The sequence below is a fragment of the Clupea harengus genome, chromosome 9, assembly GCF_900700415.2.
Source record: "Clupea harengus chromosome 9, Ch_v2.0.2, whole genome shotgun sequence".
Lineage (NCBI taxonomy): Eukaryota > Metazoa > Chordata > Actinopteri > Clupeiformes > Clupeidae > Clupea > Clupea harengus.
Genome location: NC_045160.1, coordinates 7,289,415 through 7,308,373, shown reverse-complemented (window position 1 = coordinate 7,308,373; position 18,959 = coordinate 7,289,415). Strand labels below are relative to the sequence as shown.

General features: G+C 47.1%; 1 protein-coding gene across 1 annotated transcript in view; it reads left to right on the top strand.

The window, feature by feature from the left end:
* Nucleotides 1–18,441, top strand: part of rtn4rl1b (reticulon 4 receptor-like 1b) — a 109,034-nt gene extending 90,593 nt beyond the window's left edge. Inside the window, exons 2-3 of the mRNA XM_012825210.3 lie at nucleotides 16,637–17,088; nucleotides 17,348–18,441. Of these exons, the coding sequence (XP_012680664.2) occupies nucleotides 16,637–17,088; nucleotides 17,348–18,343 (1,448 nt within the window). The 3' untranslated portion in view covers nucleotides 18,344–18,441. The remainder of the gene's footprint in view (nucleotides 1–16,636; nucleotides 17,089–17,347) is intronic.
* The last annotated feature ends 518 nt before the right edge of the window (nucleotides 18,442–18,959 follow it).

Genomic DNA, 18,959 nt, shown 5'->3' with positions numbered 1-18,959 from the left:
TCTCATTACAGCCACATAATTGGAGTTTGTTAAACAACAATGAGGAAAAAAGCTCCATCCTCGGGCAAGGAGACAAGGCCTCGTGTCTGTGTGTGGGAAGAGCTGCTCTCCTGACAGCCTGACAGCCTGGCCTGTTAGCCCAACACCCTCACCTGCCCTTATACCACTGCCACTAGCACACGTGCCCAGCCCTATTAGGTGTCCACGGACTTAGGGGTGCAGTTGAAGATAGCACCAGAGAATCAGAATATCTCTCTCTCTCTCTCTCTCTGTCGTCCCCCCCATCTTTATTTCACACACACCCATTATCACTTCTCAGTTCTCTGCTTCTCTGTGTTGATACAAAACACTTTCTTCACCAAGAATATGCCCTAACTTCTGTTAAATTCAGGGAGATTACATGAATGTTCCATTCAGTGAGGGGAGAAAGAATAGTGTAGAACTTCAGAATGTGAGAATGTCTTTCTCCTCAGTGAAGGCCACCCATGAAGACACATGTACAGGGTGCTGTAAATGCATTGTGACTGCAGAACTCACTCACCTTAATGAGTTACAAAGACCTCTCACGGTCAGCTATGCAGCTCATCAATGCATCGACTTCAATCACACACACCCTCCCTCTCTCTCTCTTTCCCTCACACACACACGCACAGTAGCTCAAGTGGCCATTAAAAATGCCATTAATTGAACCGCACATCAATTTCGTCTATGCCATGCATAGGGAAACACACCCTCTAGCACACCTGCTATTAAAACCCAACTCACATTCCCTCCATTTAACCAAGAGTGAAAATCACTATAATTACTGTCGTTCTCGCCGTGGATGAGTGTGACGGTCGGGGAGGCATGGGAAATGGTTTGACGCGGCAATCTAAAATTAAACACAACACACGTAAACACAAGCATAATAGCAGAAACATGCAATTACTTGTAATTAAGGCACTGAAATCTTAGGCAGTGAAGTCAATCAATCTCTTCCCCTGGAAGAAAGTGAGAAGAGAGAGAAACAGATCACAAGCACTCTGACTTAATTAGATTTCTTTCCATCTCTCCCTTGCTGCAAAGCCAGTTGAATTTGCTCGTGGTGTGACAGAGCAGCATTCGCAAAATCATCGTGTCACCCTCGCAAAAAAACGTCCAAAGACAAATCACCTTTTATGATGAGAGCCAGGAACAGGATGCTGCTTTTCGAACAAGACATGTGACGTTGAAATATCATGCAAGGTCGTAATCCATTTTAATATCTGATGACAGAATCTTATGTTGATAACTCTCTCTCTCTCTCTCTATCGGCCTATCTTTTTTCTTAACTCACTCAATTGTATCATGTTCTCTGAGGAAATTGGATCTTACAAGTTCATTACTGGGCAAAGCCATTCCCTTGTTTTTTTTACTGATACTGGGTATGTGATATTGTAGGCTTTAAATGGAGGCTGTCAGCTACAGCATGCTATGCCATCCTGTGACTGTGATGGAGAGCTTTCCCCATGACTTGAGAGCTGTCCGTCAAAGGCACATTCACAAAGCACAACTCCACTCCTCTAAGCCTGCAAATGGGGCTTGAGTCAATCCAACATTCTGCTAGGCTAGCAGGAACTAGACCAGGTTACCATGTGGCTAGGCTAGCAGGAACTAGACCAGGTTACCATGTGGCTAGGCTAGCAGGAACTAGACCAGGTTATCATGTGGCTATTTGTTCACTGTTTCATTTCTGCCTGTTCTTTTTTGTCAAGTGCCGCCCTCTCACTGAGGAGTGTAGACATCAACTGCCTCAGATGTGGGCTGGAGGATTAGCCTCTGGCTTATTTCTCGATGTTTCCTGGTGTTCACAAGCTCTGGCCATTAAAGCCCAGTCCACTCTTGATGAGACCTCTGCAGCTGTCTGTTCAGTAGTGGCCTTTCTCATTATCACAAGCAAAAGACAAAAGTGGCCGTGCTATTTTCACCACACTGACTACAATTAATGCAGTCAGGCCTTTTTTGTTTCAGGGGGCAGAATAAAAAGCTCACAGTATGAGGTTTATGTAGGGATAATGAAAGTGAATATGGCTGTAGGCAGAGTGTAAGTAGCTCTGCTTGTATGTGAGACTCTTTGCTATGTTTTCTGATCCGATGTGACCATAAATGATGACAGCGTACAGATAATTATCTCCAACAGATTGGAATCTTTGATTTGCCTGTTTGTGTGTACTATGATGAGGACGCTTCTGTGGTGAGCTTCATCCACAAAACAAATTGGGGTGGGGTGGGGGGGGGGCGCTGTGTACACTCATCCGCTCTCTTTCACTCAAACACAGAGGCTGTGCACGACTGTTGCCATGTCTCTGAATTATTGAGGCTATCCAGCTTTCAGGCACTGTTTATGCCTGCCACTTCAAACCAAACACGTCGCAAGAAACAACACTGCCGACCAGACCAGACAGACCATGATGCAGGGAGATCAATCTTTCCTTATTCCTCTTCCAAATCAAATATCTTCTGGCTCTTAAATTGTGTGTATTTTTGCGACTGACAATGTCCAGCTCTGATTGGTTGGCAGGTTATCTCTTCTGGAGACGTCATGCATGCCACGGTATGTGCCGTAGTCAGTCTTCTGAGAGAAGCATGATGTTTGCTGTGATTCTTTAGTGGCACGAGGCATGAAGGCTGTGATAAGTTGAACTTTTGTATACTTCCCTTCTCTCTTCCGACTGCAACATTACTTTGACAGCATGACGTTGGCTTTAACTTATTTTTATCGGAGAAACGTGATTCCAATTTTTTGTTTTGTCATTTTTAAAACTGGGGCAATCCGCTAAGCGAATTCCCATCAGAGCACTAAAAAGTTCATGTCAAAGAGGGAGAAACAGAGAGAGGGAGAGAGAGAAGGGGTAGTAGAGATATAAGGAAAACGGCAACACTTAACAGGAGATTTTTCATCTCAACCGAAAAGCACTCGCTGCACTTTCTCACCGTCTCAATTTCTCACTCTCGCTGGTGTCATTAGTCCCAGCGCTGAGGGGGAGAAAAGGATTCATTCTTCTATTCCTCTAAGTAGAGATAGCAGTTTTTGTCTTTCCTTTAGATTCTCATGTTCACACACAGTCACACACACATGCTGGGGGAGAGCGGTAGGAAATCCTCCAAGGCAGTTTTTTCCCGAAACACAGTAGAGAGTTGTGCTTTCTGATGATCACCTGAGGCGAGGCCCTGCGTAGGTTATCATGATGATGGGCATTTCCACAGCCACATACCCAGCCTCTCACCTCATGGGTATCCATCTGGAATCTTTGGCCAGTCTGGTAATTCATACTTTAATTAATTGGTGATATTTCAATATGCTCATGAACATGTTGTTGTTTTGCACTGCTTATTAAGACATGTAATCCCATCATATTGGAATGAAAACAATCTATAGGTTGACTAGGTTGTGACAAAAGATATGAAGATGAGAAGAAAAAGAAGAAGATTGTGCTTCCATGTACACGTATGTTGGATTTGTGAGTGGGTGTAAAATTAAAATGTTAAGTGGCTCAGAGAATTTGTGATGCATATCCCAGTATGGGGAACATTGCTGGATAATCAGCCACAGATGTTGTGGTGGAATTTATGCAAGATTAGTACATCCAATACATGATGTGTATAACAAGGTAATGTTGGCCATCAGTATTGGAAGCAAATCTTCCTGCCCACTCAAGGTGCTAAGTACTAAGCACTATTAATCTCTAAAATTACAAACTCCACAAACACCTGCAACCTGCCATGTTGAGTTTTCGTCTCGCCGACGTCTAATTGAATCAGATAAAGTGGCAGCCATTGTTTTTTCTTTGCCTGTTAAGTTTTGTATCTGCCTGGCATGGTCGAGCCTCCTTGCATGCTCTGGCTTGTTGATGGATACGTGCCTTTTTGATTGAGGCTGAGCCACCTTTATCAGGGCCTGAGAACAGGGTGATGGAGCATGCTGACTTCTGCTTGAGCAGCCGCTGTTGATGTGTGAGTTAACAACAGGCCACGGTGCTGAGCGCGCTCAATTAACAACGCACTGCAAGAGGATGAGTCTCCTGTGGGCGCCGGTAGACACTTCCGTCCCTCAGTTAAACTTTGATCAATCAGCTTAGCAATCCGTCGCTCCATGTCAACGGCAATTCATCTCCTTGACAGGGTGGATGGGTAAAGGGCTCCACGGTTCCCAGTGATAGACTAGTACTCCAGAGCTCCGTTCATGGTTTTAGTCTTGGCAGACCAGAGCAACTGACACAACTACTGGGGGGAGAAAATCATGAAACTATGACAGGTAAAACCATCTGTTATGATGTGCGTCTTCGTGACTGGTTTTAAATCATTTGCTTTGTCACGTATGACAGCAGATTTGGGGAGAGTGCTTCAGCCCCAGAAAAAAAAACACTTAATATCGACAGCTCCAGAGCCCTCTCCAAAACGCAGCCATGCTTCCACTTTCTCAACACCTCTTCAGGATGTTAGCGGTGAGCGCGCTGTGTTTGTAAAATGAATCTGTGACAGGCCGAACGATGTCGGGTTATTCAGGTATTAATGGGAGGCAGCTTTATCTCCTTCCCCAGACTCTGGTTTGTCTCCCGTTCTCTCTCTGGGTGAGAAATTGCTCTTGGTTCGCCTCTCCAACTGTAATTTGCCTGTCTCCTGCCTCCTCCTCCTCTTCCCCCACCTGCTCCTCCTCCGCCCCCCCCCATACCCCAATCATTTCTTCCCCAGCATCTCTTCTGTCACCGTTGCCTGCATCTGCCAGTGTGTGCCTGGGTGCCTGGGCGCCTGCAGCAGTGTGCTGAGCTCCTGAAAGACCCTCATTTAGAGGGGCCCGCTGCGTTTCTGCCAGGGCCTGCCCAGCCCAGGTCCCGGAGGTGAGCAGGACCTCGGCGGCCCTCGGCGGCCCTCGGCAGGGGCTCAGCCGCGAGCTGGTGGCTGGGGTGAGAGCAGGGGCAGCAGCGGTGGAGGTGGCAGCACAGAGGTGTGGAGATATCAGCCCCAACGGGGAGATGATATGCAAGGCACAAGCACTTTAAGAAAGGAGGCTAAGTCAATCCGCTGTGAAGGAGGCTTCCATGGCGCATGGAAGGCATTACCTCCAGCTTATGTTCTTCTCTTTCTCTCCCTCTCTCTCTTTCTCCCCCTCTGTCTCTTTCTCTCTGATTCTGTGGGCCTCTGTCTCTGTTATTGAATTAATTACAAATCCAGAACAGCTGAACGTTTGGACACTTCCCCCTTCAGGCTGCAAGGTGCTAATGTACCAAGCGATACCCGGTGACGCCACGATCCTTAAAAATCGGTCTGTTTTGTATCTGTTTTGTTTTTTTGTTGTCTTTCGATGAGAACCACAAGCGTGGTCTGCAGACAAAGAGCAAATAGAAACACAGAGCGCTGCTGAATGAGTGGGTGAAGGCTTGCTGACTGGAGCACTTTGAAGTTCATCTTCAGCATGGCGCGGTGGCTCGGCGTGACTCAGTGGAATCCCATAAGCTGCTGTACTATCTCAAACGTCCAGACTCAGGGCTTGCTTTAATCATTACTAGGCACTGACTGTATTTCATCCTGAACGAAGCCCTCCCATGTCGCAGCTTTGCTAAACAAAACCAAATGGAGTAAACAGCGCGGGGGAAGTGACATGAGACGGAAAGAAAAGGAAGGAGGGGGGGGAGTGGATTCAGTGAATGGATAGAGGAGGAAGGAGAACTACGAAGGGGTGGGGGTGTAGGAGGAAGTAAGTTTTAGTCAGGTCTTAAGACTTGAAAAAAAGTATTGATCACAAACATCACCAAGAGAGTCAGCAGTAGGGATTACAATTCTATTTAAAAGTCTGCATTCATTAAAGACATAGCTGTGCATTAATTAAAGACATACAGTAGATGTGCATTCATTAAAGACATAGATGTGCATTCATTAAAGACATAGCTGTGTAAAGAACATAAGCATGAAGGGGCATAGAGAAGGAGAGGGAGGAGTGTAGGCCGTAACAGTGGTGAATATACTGGAGGAAGAGGAAGACAGGTGTGTGTGTCGGGTGGGGTGATACGTGAGAAAGACTGATTTCAAGGACAGCAGTAATGTACTGGAGGGAATGTGTCAGAGACAGGGGAGGAGAGTGATTCTTCATTCACAGCAGAGGCAATATGAGACAGACAGTCAGATGCAATGAAGATGAACAGAGAGGGAGAGAGAGAGAGAGAGAGAGAGAGAGAGACGGGTGGCGGATGGCAAGAGTGGGACCGATAGAAGGTTCACAAAGAAACACAAAGCAAATGGATTGATGGAGCACAGAAGAAAACAGCCTTACCTGGCCCTGAGATATGTGCTGTGATTGAAGGGTAGGAGAGACAGAGAGACAGAGAGCGTTGCTATTTTCTCTTTCTCCCTCCTCCTCCTCTACACTGGAGCCCTGAGATTGAACATGGGCTTCATTATGATTAGCTGGGTAGAGACCCTGGTACAGTTAATGAATTGACATTAAGGGAGGATCAATGGCGGTGCTGCTGGGGTCTTAGAATGTGCACTTCATGAAGGAGGATTACTCTCTTAAGATCAAGGTTCCCCTCTCCCTGCCTCTCTTCCCGACCCCCTCCAGCTTCAAACCTCCAAACATCAGCACCTTTCCTCGCTCGCCCCTTTGTGCTCCAAAGACCACCTCACCCCCCCTCTCTGTACCGAGAGCCGGGCACAGATGCTCTGCGCGTGTGTAGGTCACCTCTCTCTCTCTCTCTCTCTCTCTCTCTCTCTCTCTCTCTCTCTCTCTCTCTGAGCGCGTCGTCTCTTCGAACTATGTAGGCTAACGGGATATGGCAGCAATGCTTAGGTCTTACTATGTTTGTCTTGAAGACAGCGTTTGTTCCCCCTGCAACTGAGCCGATGGAGCATGACACCTGCACGAGCACGGGTTCAAGTGGGCTTGTGCGCTGTGGCCTGATGAATGTTGGCGTGGTGACCGTGATGTCACTTCAGTGTCTGTGAAATGTAAATGCGTATGATGTGTAGGTGCAGTCTGTCACTGCTTGGCGGGTAAATAGCTGTCTGTCTGCGGACTCTGTGTCCATGTGTGTTTGTATTGCCTGTTATTGTTTGTATTGCCTGTTATTGTTTGTCTTGCCTGTTATTGTTTGCTTACTGCAAATGTGTTCTTCATTACGTCTGCTGTGCATTTCTATTTGTTTGTTTGCAACGCACAGAGACTATTTTGGATTTGATATCTTCTAAATATGTACAGTAAATTAAAAATATTAAGCTATATTGAGCTGACACATCAACTACATGTCAGTATCACTGGTGTACTGTTCAAGTGCATCAGTGTCCATCCTTGTATGCAATAACCCACTCGAGTGTGCATTAGGTGTCACTTCATGGCTATATTTGTGCTGCGTAGCAGCGTACATTAGCGAAAGGCGACACGACATGTTTGTGTTAGCTCAGCGACTCAGGCAGGCCATAGATCAGGCCATAGGAAGCAATCCAGGCCAACACCTTTAAGGTCTGCTGTCTGCGCTGATCAGTCCTGACGGAGCCCTAGCAGTGGTTCCGCCAGCCTCGCCTCGCCTCGCCCCGCCCCACCTCGCCCCGCCTCGCCTCGTCTCACCTCGCCTCGCCTCACCACTGTGACTCATCTGCTAGTTGCCTGTGCTCCCTTAATAAACAACAATCGCTTGTTTTTTGCCTCGTAGTTTTTCTGCTCAGCTGCACTCCAAAACAGCTCCCCGCAGTCTCTGTTTGGAAGCGCTTCACCGTTCACACACAGCTTGTGAACATGTGCATAGGTGTGTGGGCATTCAGGAGTGTGTGTGTGTGTGTGTGTGTGTGTGTGTGTGTGTGTGTGTGTGTGTGTCTTCTTGTGAATATTCCAGGACTATTCCACAACATGTGTAGCACCAAATTCACCTGCGCTGAATTAATTATTAATCTCCTAAATCTAGGACACACGAGTGGTTTGTATGCACAGCAGGTGCTGTAAATACGCCTATATTTTAAAAGCTGAGTATTTTTAAGGACAACTTCAAAGATCATGGGAAGGATGTCAATACCAGGGTGAAGTGAGCTGGAAAATAGAAGCATTCAGCTATAGAACAGCCTAGAGTCCGCTGACCTGATTGGAGGAGCAGGCTAGTCATGCTTTGAATGATTCATCACCAAGCTTTTACCTACGCCACTCTCCACCAATTAGACTCATAGCCGTGGCCACTCAGGCTGTTGTTGGAAGAAGATTGGGTGACGGAGGTGTTTGACTGACCCAGTAATTGGTGTCTTTGTTTGCCTGATCTCTGACTTAACAACAAGCTTTCTCTGAGAATTAGCGGACGATGGGGGAATTAGGGAAGTTCAAAAGGATGCGTTCTATCCTGAGGCACTCGATTAACTTATCACTGCCTATGACAGAGCATTAAAGGGCGTAAGATGAATTAGCGTCGGGATTAATGACGGAAGTTTTTGAAGGGGATACTGGTGATTAGCGCGTGACACAGCATAGACTGGTTTATCCCTCCAGGTCTTTTTGAAGGCAGGTTGCGGGAAGGCCATCTTGGCTCTAACGGCTATCAGGCTTGCACTGCCCAGCTGGAGGAACAGGAAGCGCACACAAAACTGGAGCCAGAGCTGCCAGGACAGCCCGGCCTGAGATGACGATGAGAGACAGCCTGTTCTGCCTCGAGCCTCAGCCTCATTTTTACAGGCACACTCAGACGAGAGCCCTTTTGAGAGATTGAGGATTGAAAGTATGTGGAGTCCCTCGACTGAATCCCATCATGTAGTCTCTTTACATTATACAAGCTACGCTGTTGAAGAATTAGCTTGTTAGTGTTAGCACTTGAAGACAGCAGTGAACAGCATGGGAGTCATCATTATGGGGGAACTGTTATGTGTATGAACAGGTACGGTACCATTAGCTGAGACATGACAGTTGGCATATGATGATTATTATCTGAACTCATCCAGTCTGTGATGGACACAATGAGGCAAATTAAGTTGGTGGCTACCAATTTAGCATCCATAAAAAAAATATATATATATGTGAATTATACCCGCAAGACAGCTCTTGGATGGCTAAATATCCTTGTTGGCTGAACAGCAGGAGTGATAGTAAGAGAGGGTAGTGAAGGAGGTGAAGAAAAAGGTGGGGAGAGACATGTATATTGGATTAATATCCACTAAAGATCTATTAAAGCGCCTTAATCAAAAGGCAGGTATTAAACAGCTGTGTATTCCTGAGTAGTCCGCCTCTGGTTCTGCCTCCCTGCCCCTTTAAATCCTGCTTTAATAAGCGACTGCCTCTGCCCGTCCCCACCGACTCCACAAATCTTCCCCTTTTATTCCGCACATGCTCCATATGGCTCTGCATGCTCCCGAGCAGCTAATTTTAGCAGCACTGATCCCTCATCCTGAAAAACGTCAGCTTGTCTCTCGCACCCTCTTTTCCTTGCTTTATGCCAGTTGGTGTGCGGGAATGTGTGTGTGTGTGTGTGTGTGTGTGTGTCAGAGGAAGAAAGAGAGAGAAAGTGTGTAGAGAGACTGAGGGAGGAATGAGGGGTGGGAGGGAGGTAGGAAAGGAGGAGATGTAGTGTTTAGACACACAGCGCACACACACACACACACACGCAGCACATACACACACACACACACACACATTGTTATTCTTGTGAGGCATCACTTGCAGGTGCGACTGACTCAATAATAGGATCTCATGCTCACACCTGTCCCAGTGCTACCAGCTGATTTTCCCCTCCACTCTCTCTTTCTGCTGTCTATTCTAAACCTCATATTCACTCGCTTTTTTTTTGGTTTATTTATTTGTTTGTTTGTTTTTGGGATGGTTTTGGCATGGCTTTTGAGTTATTTGGCCTAAGCATTGGTCCCCATATCAAACCACGGTCGTAAAAAAAAAACATCAACACTGACACAGACATCAATAATGAAGCATCCAATCTCATCCATTTAGTTCAGAGAGTGCTTTGGCAGACCGCAGCCCTGTTCCCCAGTCTAGGGCCACCAGCCCACTCCTGTAATATTACCGCCGGCTCCACTGGGCGCCGTTAAACGCCACTGGAACGGCATCAACGCCTCCTTTTATTGTTGACAGTGAATTTTCGACCGCACAGCACCAATCTCCTGTGCTTACGCAGTAAAAGCTGCTCACACACACACACACACGGACATGCACACACACACACACACAAACACACACACACACACACACACACACACACACAAATGCAGGTACACAGAGAAAAGATGGCCTTCAAGAGTACACAATAGAGTTATAAAATGTGGCTAAATGGTTTTATACACGTCCATTTCTAGTAACCTTCTAGAAACATTAAAGGAACCTTGTTTGAGCTGTTGTGCTTTTTGTGAGCTTTTTCCCCTCTGCCTACTGTGTGGACGGTGAGGGATGCATCCTTCATTTCTTCAATGTCAGGACTCCTCTGTCCAATCCCATTAGAAAACACTTTATTTGGCATGACCCATATGTCACGTCAGTGCCTGTTTGTGTGGATACTTTTGACATGACAGCTGACACGTGATGGGTGTTATTTCCAGTGGTGTATGGAGTTTGACTGCCCGACTGCAGCACACACTCTCCCAGTGGCTGTTGGGAAATGATGGCAAAAAAAAGAGAACGTGTCCCCACGGAAGTCTGTAGAAATCAGCTCTTTATTCCGGCAAAAAATGACCATCTTTGCAGTTCTCTTGCTGCCCCTCTGATGCCTTTCCCAAGGATTTATTTCGCACCCCAAGGCTGAAAGCAGTAGAAATGTAAAATGAATATGAAACACCAGCTGTGTTTTGGGGCCGTAGCTGGCGCTGCAGTGTGGATGTGATCCGCAAAGGTCAGTCTGGTGGAATTTACACCTCTGGTTATTGGTTCTAATGATTCACAGCAACAAGCCCTCCATAGTAGGAGTATGTCAGCTCTTGTGTCAGCTCACACATCCCCAGGCTGGAGGTGCAGTTAGCATAGGAGGTGATGTTGATGTATGGATGCCTTCTGCTTTACTTGAGTCTTAATGGCTCTGTCTGAAGGATTCAGGTGAACATTTCAGGAACAAATTAAGCTGTGCTTTCATTTCACTCAGAGATTTCAAAGAACACAAAAAATATGCCTTAATTGAAAAGGTCTGTGGTTGAAAGTGATGTATTGCTTCTGACAGTGTAACTACTCTCACACTTAGCTGCATTTACCTCATTAGTCAGCCCGAGCTTATAACACACAGGAGTTTCTCCCTTCTGCACAAACTCAGAGGGGAATAGAAATGTAAATAGTTTTACAGTGTTATATAAGGAGTAATCAAAATGTTTCAAAGATCAAAATGCATACATCTTTGTGTTATAGTGCGAAACCATGTGTGTAAATCTTTGTGTTATAGTAAACAACCTTATTAACTGTGGATGAACTTGCCAGCTCACGCTATTGAGGCAAAACAGAGACTTTCCATTCGTTGTTTATTGGTGTATTCTGAACTATCTGCCCCCCCCCATTGCCACCTCCTGTATTAAGTCCTCCTTCATAATTAAGTGATAATTTAGCTGTTTAATTGAAGCAATCTTGTTGATTACTTTAATAATTACTACCAATTAAGTCAAATAGGGTGGTCAATTAAACCTGCATTTGTAGTAAGTGCTAATTAGACACAGATGTTTACATAATACTGAGATGGACACAACAGCAGTTTTATTGCACAAAAATATGACCGCCATCTTAACCAGGAGGATTCATTTCTAATTTATCTATTTACCGTGTTACAATCCCTTCTGTTCTGTGTATTGCGTGCTACTAGCACTCCATGTCTTTCCCCTTTTAATCAGATTAGCCATTCTGGAATTCACTCTCCATCCACACTTTCACTTTGCATTCAGGTAAACCTTCTGGACGCAGCCGCTCCCTCATGTCCAAAATCCATACAAAACAGGCCATAGCTCATAAATAAACACAAGAATTAGACTCAAAATCTCCTTCTTCTGTTAGCTGGGCAAAGAAGGGACTAGTCCAATCAATATGTGAGTTTATTGCTGTGCCATTAGTTTTGTTTGGTCAAAAGCCCTTTTGGAAGGGCATTGCTATGCACCCCTTGCAGCGGAGAGGGCATTATTTATGGCCAAATGAGAGCAAGACTGCACACAGGCCAACGCTTATCAGGGTCCTTAGAGAGAGACAGGAAATTGAGTTTGTCCAGTCGAATGGTGGGAAAAGTCACGCCAAGAGACAGACAGACCGTTTCGCTCCTATTAGCAAATATGTGTTATTCATGAGGGCAAATTTAGTGTGAACTATGTTTCATTGATATTCCACGCAGTGACTTTGCAGTTGTCTGTCTTGGGACCATAGCCATTTTATTTCCATTCTTTCCTTTATTTATTTACCACACCACCCACCCCAACTCAACAATGGCGGGGAATAAAAAAAGAAATCCAGTGATGGTGGCGGTGTCAGGATGTTGGGGCGGGGGGGGGGGGGGGGGCAAGGTCACAAGGGTCAAATGTCAGACTCAGTCGCCAGCTGATTAATCATTTTCAGCATAACAAGCCATCACCACATTCTCATATAAGCAATCTGAAATGGGACCAGTCTCCTCCACTCCCTCTCTTTTGAGAACTTCAAACACGCATCATTTTTGGCCGAGCGAGAGCTGCGGTGTGGTCAGAGCCGCTCGATAAACTCAATGCAGACAGCCTAGCCTCATCGGGAGAGGAGATAATATGATAATGCACCTTCACCGTTTCCATTTCCATTTGGTGACAACTGACTGCCCTCGTGCTTTCTTCTTGTCTTCCATCATCATTTGTCATCCTACTGTGGGGTCCATTCACTGTTCCCTTGATCGCCCATAAAATGGCCCTCAGATTGGTTGTGATTCTCCACTGTTCCCTTCTGTTCCTTTATCTTTCCTTCTCACTTTTTCTCCTGTATTTATCTTTCTATACCTCCCTCTCTCTTTTTCTGTCCCTTTCTTTCCCTCTCTTCCTCCCTCTCCCTCTCCCTCTATCTACGAGGGTGTAAATTGCAGTGTAAGTGATCCAGCTGGCTCACACCGGGGCGGAATCAGGAAGGTGATAGGTGTGAAGCAGCAGGTCTCTGAGGGCTGAAACTTCATTCACACCGGCAGCAGCAGAGCTCCTGCCCCCAGCAGCCGTGAAAAGAGCATATGTTAGAGGACAGATCCATACTACACGTGTTGGTCTTGTACTAGATCTGTGGTCCTACCGACCATCTGGTAGATAATGGTGGCAGCGATGCCAAGGTCACATCCTTGTGGATTCTGGAAAAATCCCATCTGCAACTGACCCTGGAAGAGGTCTGGCCCACGTCCGGTGTAGATTAGGGTCGGATCCATCTGGAATCGAATACTGTCTTGGAAGTGTCCACAATAGTGCTTGAGGTGGCTTTGGATAAACCCAGCCGCTAAAGCACTTAGTGTGGGGACTTTTCCCAGAATAGAGCTGCTCTATACACTGCAGCTCTTATGTCTTCCTGTACATTAGAGGTCGCCTACAGAACTGTGTCAGAAGTAATTAAACATCCAGCAGAGGAACAGGGCCCTGGAAAGAGGAGGAAGACAGGAAGTGTGGAGGAAATAAAGAGCGATCTCGCTGTGTCATCCTCCATTAGCACATAGCTTACCGATACACACGGGGACAATACAGCTGCACCTCCACCATCTCTGGTCATTCTTCAATTGAAGTGTTCAAGCAAGACCTTTTCCTAGTACTGCAGGTAATAATACAAGACTATAAAAAAAAAAACATAAAATGGAGCTTCAGTGCAAAACTAATCACACCCACAGTCAGAGGAAAGTTGCCAACAGAAGATGGAGGATAGAAGCACCAGTACAGGTCATCCTGAAAGAGTAGAGTCATCTTACTAGCCCAGTGGAGACGTTAGTATAATAGCCCGAGGATAAACTGTATAATAACGATGTCTGAATGAGTCACTGATTGTGCTGTGTGTCACACAATGCTAAGTGATGTGTGTGAAAGAGTTCAAAATCAATACTGGGAGGGAGAAAAACAACACTGTGTTGTGTCCACACAAATACAAGTGCAATTGTTCTCCCACCCAACAAAGAGCTGCTTACCATGTCCTTTTGTGTTTATTTGTCTGCCATCCAACCAATTTTAATTTCCCTAGAGCAATCCAGTCCTCTTCCTCACATTTACACAACGAGCAGGTGTCTCGCACAATACATCACTGTATGTAGAGAGAGACAGAGAGAGACAGAGAGAGAGAGAGAGAGAGAGAGAGAGATTGGCAATGCTCTTTGTAAGATACACTCTTTCTCACTTGCAAAGTCCATCTTTGCAAATCAGTGATATTTCCACCTCACTATTGCATACTATATTTCTTCAATCAATTCAAATCAAATCCATTCCATTCCATCTTATCATTGTGGGATTGGGTCCTCAAAGTATACTTCTGGTCTGATTGCTTTCACTGATTGCATTTTAGAGATGACCGAGATATTGCTACATGTATCAGCATGCATATTGAATTTCCCAGGATATTAGACCCATATACAACAAAATTGTGTGTGTTAAGACAAAAACCCTGCATTAAAAGATCACGTCAGATCACGTCAGTCATACGTCAACACATCAACAATGACAACAGTATATCAAAATGGCAAATTAATACACATGGACTTTTAAAAACAGCTACAAAATACTCCTCCAGCCTTTGAAGGGATTTTTTTCCCCTTTTTTTTCTTTTTTGAAAAGCTGCCAAATGGGGAATTCGCCGACATTTTTTGCAAACCATGTTTAATTAGAGGCAGGAAATGTCAGCAATGCAGAGAGGAATGAAACCTCATATTTCTTGGCAGCAGAGGGGAGGAAAAAGATCCAGCGGCGGATACTGTTATGTCAAATATCCATGTTGACGAGCACATTACATAGTTCTGAAGACAACGGAGTATTTCACCGCTTACTTGCCTGGATTGCCTCCCCTAGAAGAACTGAGGCTAAATTGTACGGCTGATTTCAGTCAAAGCAACACACCAACAGAGCACACACCACAGACCAACAGTCAACAACGCTCTGGCCATGAAACAGTTACAGTTTTGCACCACCTCATCAGTGGGACATGACACCTCATTTACTGCGGATCACCATATTTCTGCAGCGTGAACTCAGTAGGTTTGCCGGTTGAGCCCCGATTGGTAGGATTGGAGAACATATTGCATCAGGACAAACAGGATTACACAGCTTCTCAAGGGAGTCGGCCGCTCCACAGGTGAAGCACACGGATCCTGCTGCTCTCATTAACCGCAGAAGGGACTTATCAGCAAAGGTCAGCAAAGGCAGTCGTTGAATGTCACAGCTTAGCCAGACTTGGAGGTGGCAGACGCACACAGAGAGAGAGAGATAGAAAAAGAAGAAGAAAAAAACATCACGTGGGTTAACAAGCATAGCTTTTGCAAGAGAATAAGTCTCCATTCCTGACTCCCCAAATGTGAAATCTTAGGGATTACAACAGTGCTAAGTCCTGCATTGATTCTGAAATGAATGGCAGAAATGACGCCCGGAATAACAAATTCCAGCACCCGGAAGGCTTTAAGAAAATGTGAGTCCCATTGTGGTGAAATATCAGCTGCAAGCGGGCGCCACTCCGATGAGCGTAGATAAGTCACACAACACAGCCCCAAGGAAACATGACGGGATTCAGCAGGCGTTTTAGAACTCTGTTTAGCAGTCGAGCAGACTCAAGTAAAAATCCAGCCACCCGTTTTCCGGCTGCGTGATTGTTTTTCGCGGTTGTGTGCACCAGATTATGTGTGTGTGTGTGTGTGTGTGTGTGTGTGTGTGTGTGTGTGTGTGTGTGTGTGCGTGTGTGTGTGTTTTATACTGTGTACGTGTTTGTGCATCTGTAAATTAGTTCTCAATGAAACATAATGCACTAGAGGAGACATCAACTGAACTCCACAATAGTCAGAAGTCTCTCTCTCTCTTTCTAGAAAATCCAATCTGCATTCACATAAAGCAAAAAGGTCTTACCTTAGATATGATCTGAGCATACCATAGATACATCTGTGCAGTGTGCTAGAGACACACACTTAGATATGATCTGAGCATACCATAGATACATCTGTGCAGTGTGCTAGAGACACACACTACACACTGTCCTGACCACACAGAGGGCTTCTGTGCCTTCGACACAAGGCCTTACACTCAGACTAAAGGGCAGAACAACAAACCAAAATCCCTCCAAACTTGTGGCGTTTAAAAAAGGGGTGTGCAGTGGGCCAGCAGGTCCTGTGGTCCTCCGTGAGTCGTGCATCAGCAGAGTTTCTCAGCAGTATAAATACACCTGACACGGCATCTCCCAACACCTTCCATCACCTCCCATCACCTCCGTCTGTGTCAAGGCTGGATCGCTCCATCATCGCTGCATCCATGTCTCCTTCACACTGTGCCAATCCCAAGCCACTGCATCATATTGATCCCACCGCTTGCAGATGCCTCACTTGCTCACTTGCCTTTGTTTCCTCTGAGGTATATTCTGTATTTCTGGACAAACTGGTGTGCAGTATGTGAACATGGTGTGTAGTTTGTGAATTCTGCTGTGAGGGGGAAAAAAAATGTCAGTAGGCCTCAACCATGACTGATGTTCTCTGCTTGTGTGTGTGTGTGCATTTGTGCGTGTGTTTTCGAGCAGGCTGCGGGCTGGAGTTCCTGCTGGTGTTTTGCGGTCTGGAGCTGTCCTGGTCGTGCCCGCGCCACTGCATCTGCTACACGGGGCCCAGCACCGTCAGCTGCCAGTCGCACAACTTCTTGTCGGTGCCAGAGGGCATCCCGCCGCACAGCGAGCGCATCTTCCTGCAGAACAACAAGATCCACCGGCTGCTGCGCAGCCACTTCAGCCCCACCACCGTCACGCTGTGGATCTACTCCAACAACATCACCTACATCGAGCCCAGCACATTCCACGGCTTCTCCGTGCTGGAGGAGCTGGACCTGGGGGACAATCGGCACCTGCGCTCCCTGGACTCGGAGACCTTCCGTGGTCTGAACCGCCTCCACGCACTGCACCTGTACCGCTGCGGCCTCAGCGTGCTGCCGACTGACATCTTCCAAGGCCTGCGCAATCTGCAGTATCTCTACCTGCAGGTAAGCCTTTCCAGTCATTAACTTCCCCCTTCTCTCCCTCCTCCCTATTTCAACAGCATGACATGGCGCATATCTATAACTCTTGAGAGTCAGGAGAGTTCAATGACTGCCTCAAACGACAAGGCTCATATTGGTGGAATAAAAAAATCCTCCATTGTTATTTCATTGCCTAATAAAATCTCCCATTAAGTCCCAGAACATAGTCTCATTTGTGTCGTTGAGATGAACGATATTATCTCATTGTTCTCTCCCTCCCTAGGACAACCATTTGGAGTTTCTGCAGGACGACATCTTTGTAGACCTGCATAACCTGAGCCACCTGTTCCTGCATGGCAACCGGCTGTGGAGCCTGCACCAGAACACCTTCAGGGGCCTGGGCGCCCTCGACCGGCTGCTGCTCCACCACAACCGGCTCCAGTGGGTGGACCGGCAGGCCTTCCACGACCTGCGGCGCCTCACCACACTCTACCTGTTCAACAACTCCCTGACGGAGCTGAGCGGCGAGTGCCTGTCCCTGCTGCCGGCCCTGGAGTACCTGCGGCTCAACGACAACCCGTGGGAGTGCGACTGCAAGGCGATGTCGCTGTGGGACTGGCTGAAGAAGTTCCGCGGCTCCACGTCAGCAGTGGGCTGCATGGCCCCGGCCGACACGGCGGGCAAGGACCTGAAGCAGATGCGCAAGGAGGACTTCCCCAACTGCTCGGGCTCGGAGTCGCTGCACCAGAGCAACACCTGGGCCAGCACAGATAAGGTGTCTCTGAAGAAGGAGCCCCCGCCACCCCAGCCGCCGCACACCAGGCCCCACCACCCCCACCACAGCGGACCGTACCCCTCCCCGCCCTCACCTCTGCCCCACCCGCCCACCTCCATCAACGGGGAGCACGCTGGTTCGGGGGGTTTGCCGGGCGTGGCACCCCCGCAGAGGTCCGGTGGCCGCTCACGGAACTGCACCCGCCAGCGCGCCAAGGGGGGCAAGGGCCGGGGCCTGAACGACGTGCACACCCTGAATGAGATGACCGACAAGGAGTACTCCTCACCTGACTTCGGCGACGGCAGAGGCGGGAAGCACGACCCCACCACCCCGGATGGCTCCACCCCGCGGAGGAAGCACAAGTGCACCCCTCGGACCTCTATGGGACCCCCTAGTGGGGTGCAGCAGCCCACCGACTGGGCGCCTCCGCAGTGGCCCGGGCCTCTCCTCTGCAGCTTGCTGGCTGTGCTAGCGCCCCTAACCACGGAACTCATCCTGCGCTGACCGCACAGCAGAGAATCATGGCCATACAATGACAATGACAATGACAATGCAACCCTCCGACCTGCTCTGCTCTGCTCTGGCTCCGCCCCTGGAAGGCCTGTGTGTGCAAATGTATGTGTGTAAGAGTGAGAGACAAGACTGGTTGTGTGTGTGTGTGTGTGTGTGTGTGTGTGTGTGTGTGTGTGTGTGTGTGTGTGTGTGTGTGCGTGTGTGTGTAACTATACCATTGTGTAAGGAGCTTTTGCCGTTTTTAGACTCTGAACTAGACCTATTAACACTGAACATCCAATGTGAGAAGCACTCACAGTATTATGTAGGAGTCTAGATGGTGAAGAGGCAGAGGATCAGGAGAGGCAGAACACAGACCACGCTTGCACTGCCACAGTTGCCATTGCAGTTGATTTCTCATTTCGTGTTGTCTGGTTTTATTCTTGTACTGTTCATGATAGGTGTGTGTCATTAACTGTGAGAGAAGTATGAAGACTTTATAATGATGATCCAGGGATTAGACAGAAGTTGGCCAGAGCGGGACAGTTTGTCCACTTAAACAGTTTTCTTTTCTTTTCGACTTGTATTTCTCAGTGTGTGAATAGCAGAAAAATGCAAATTGACAACT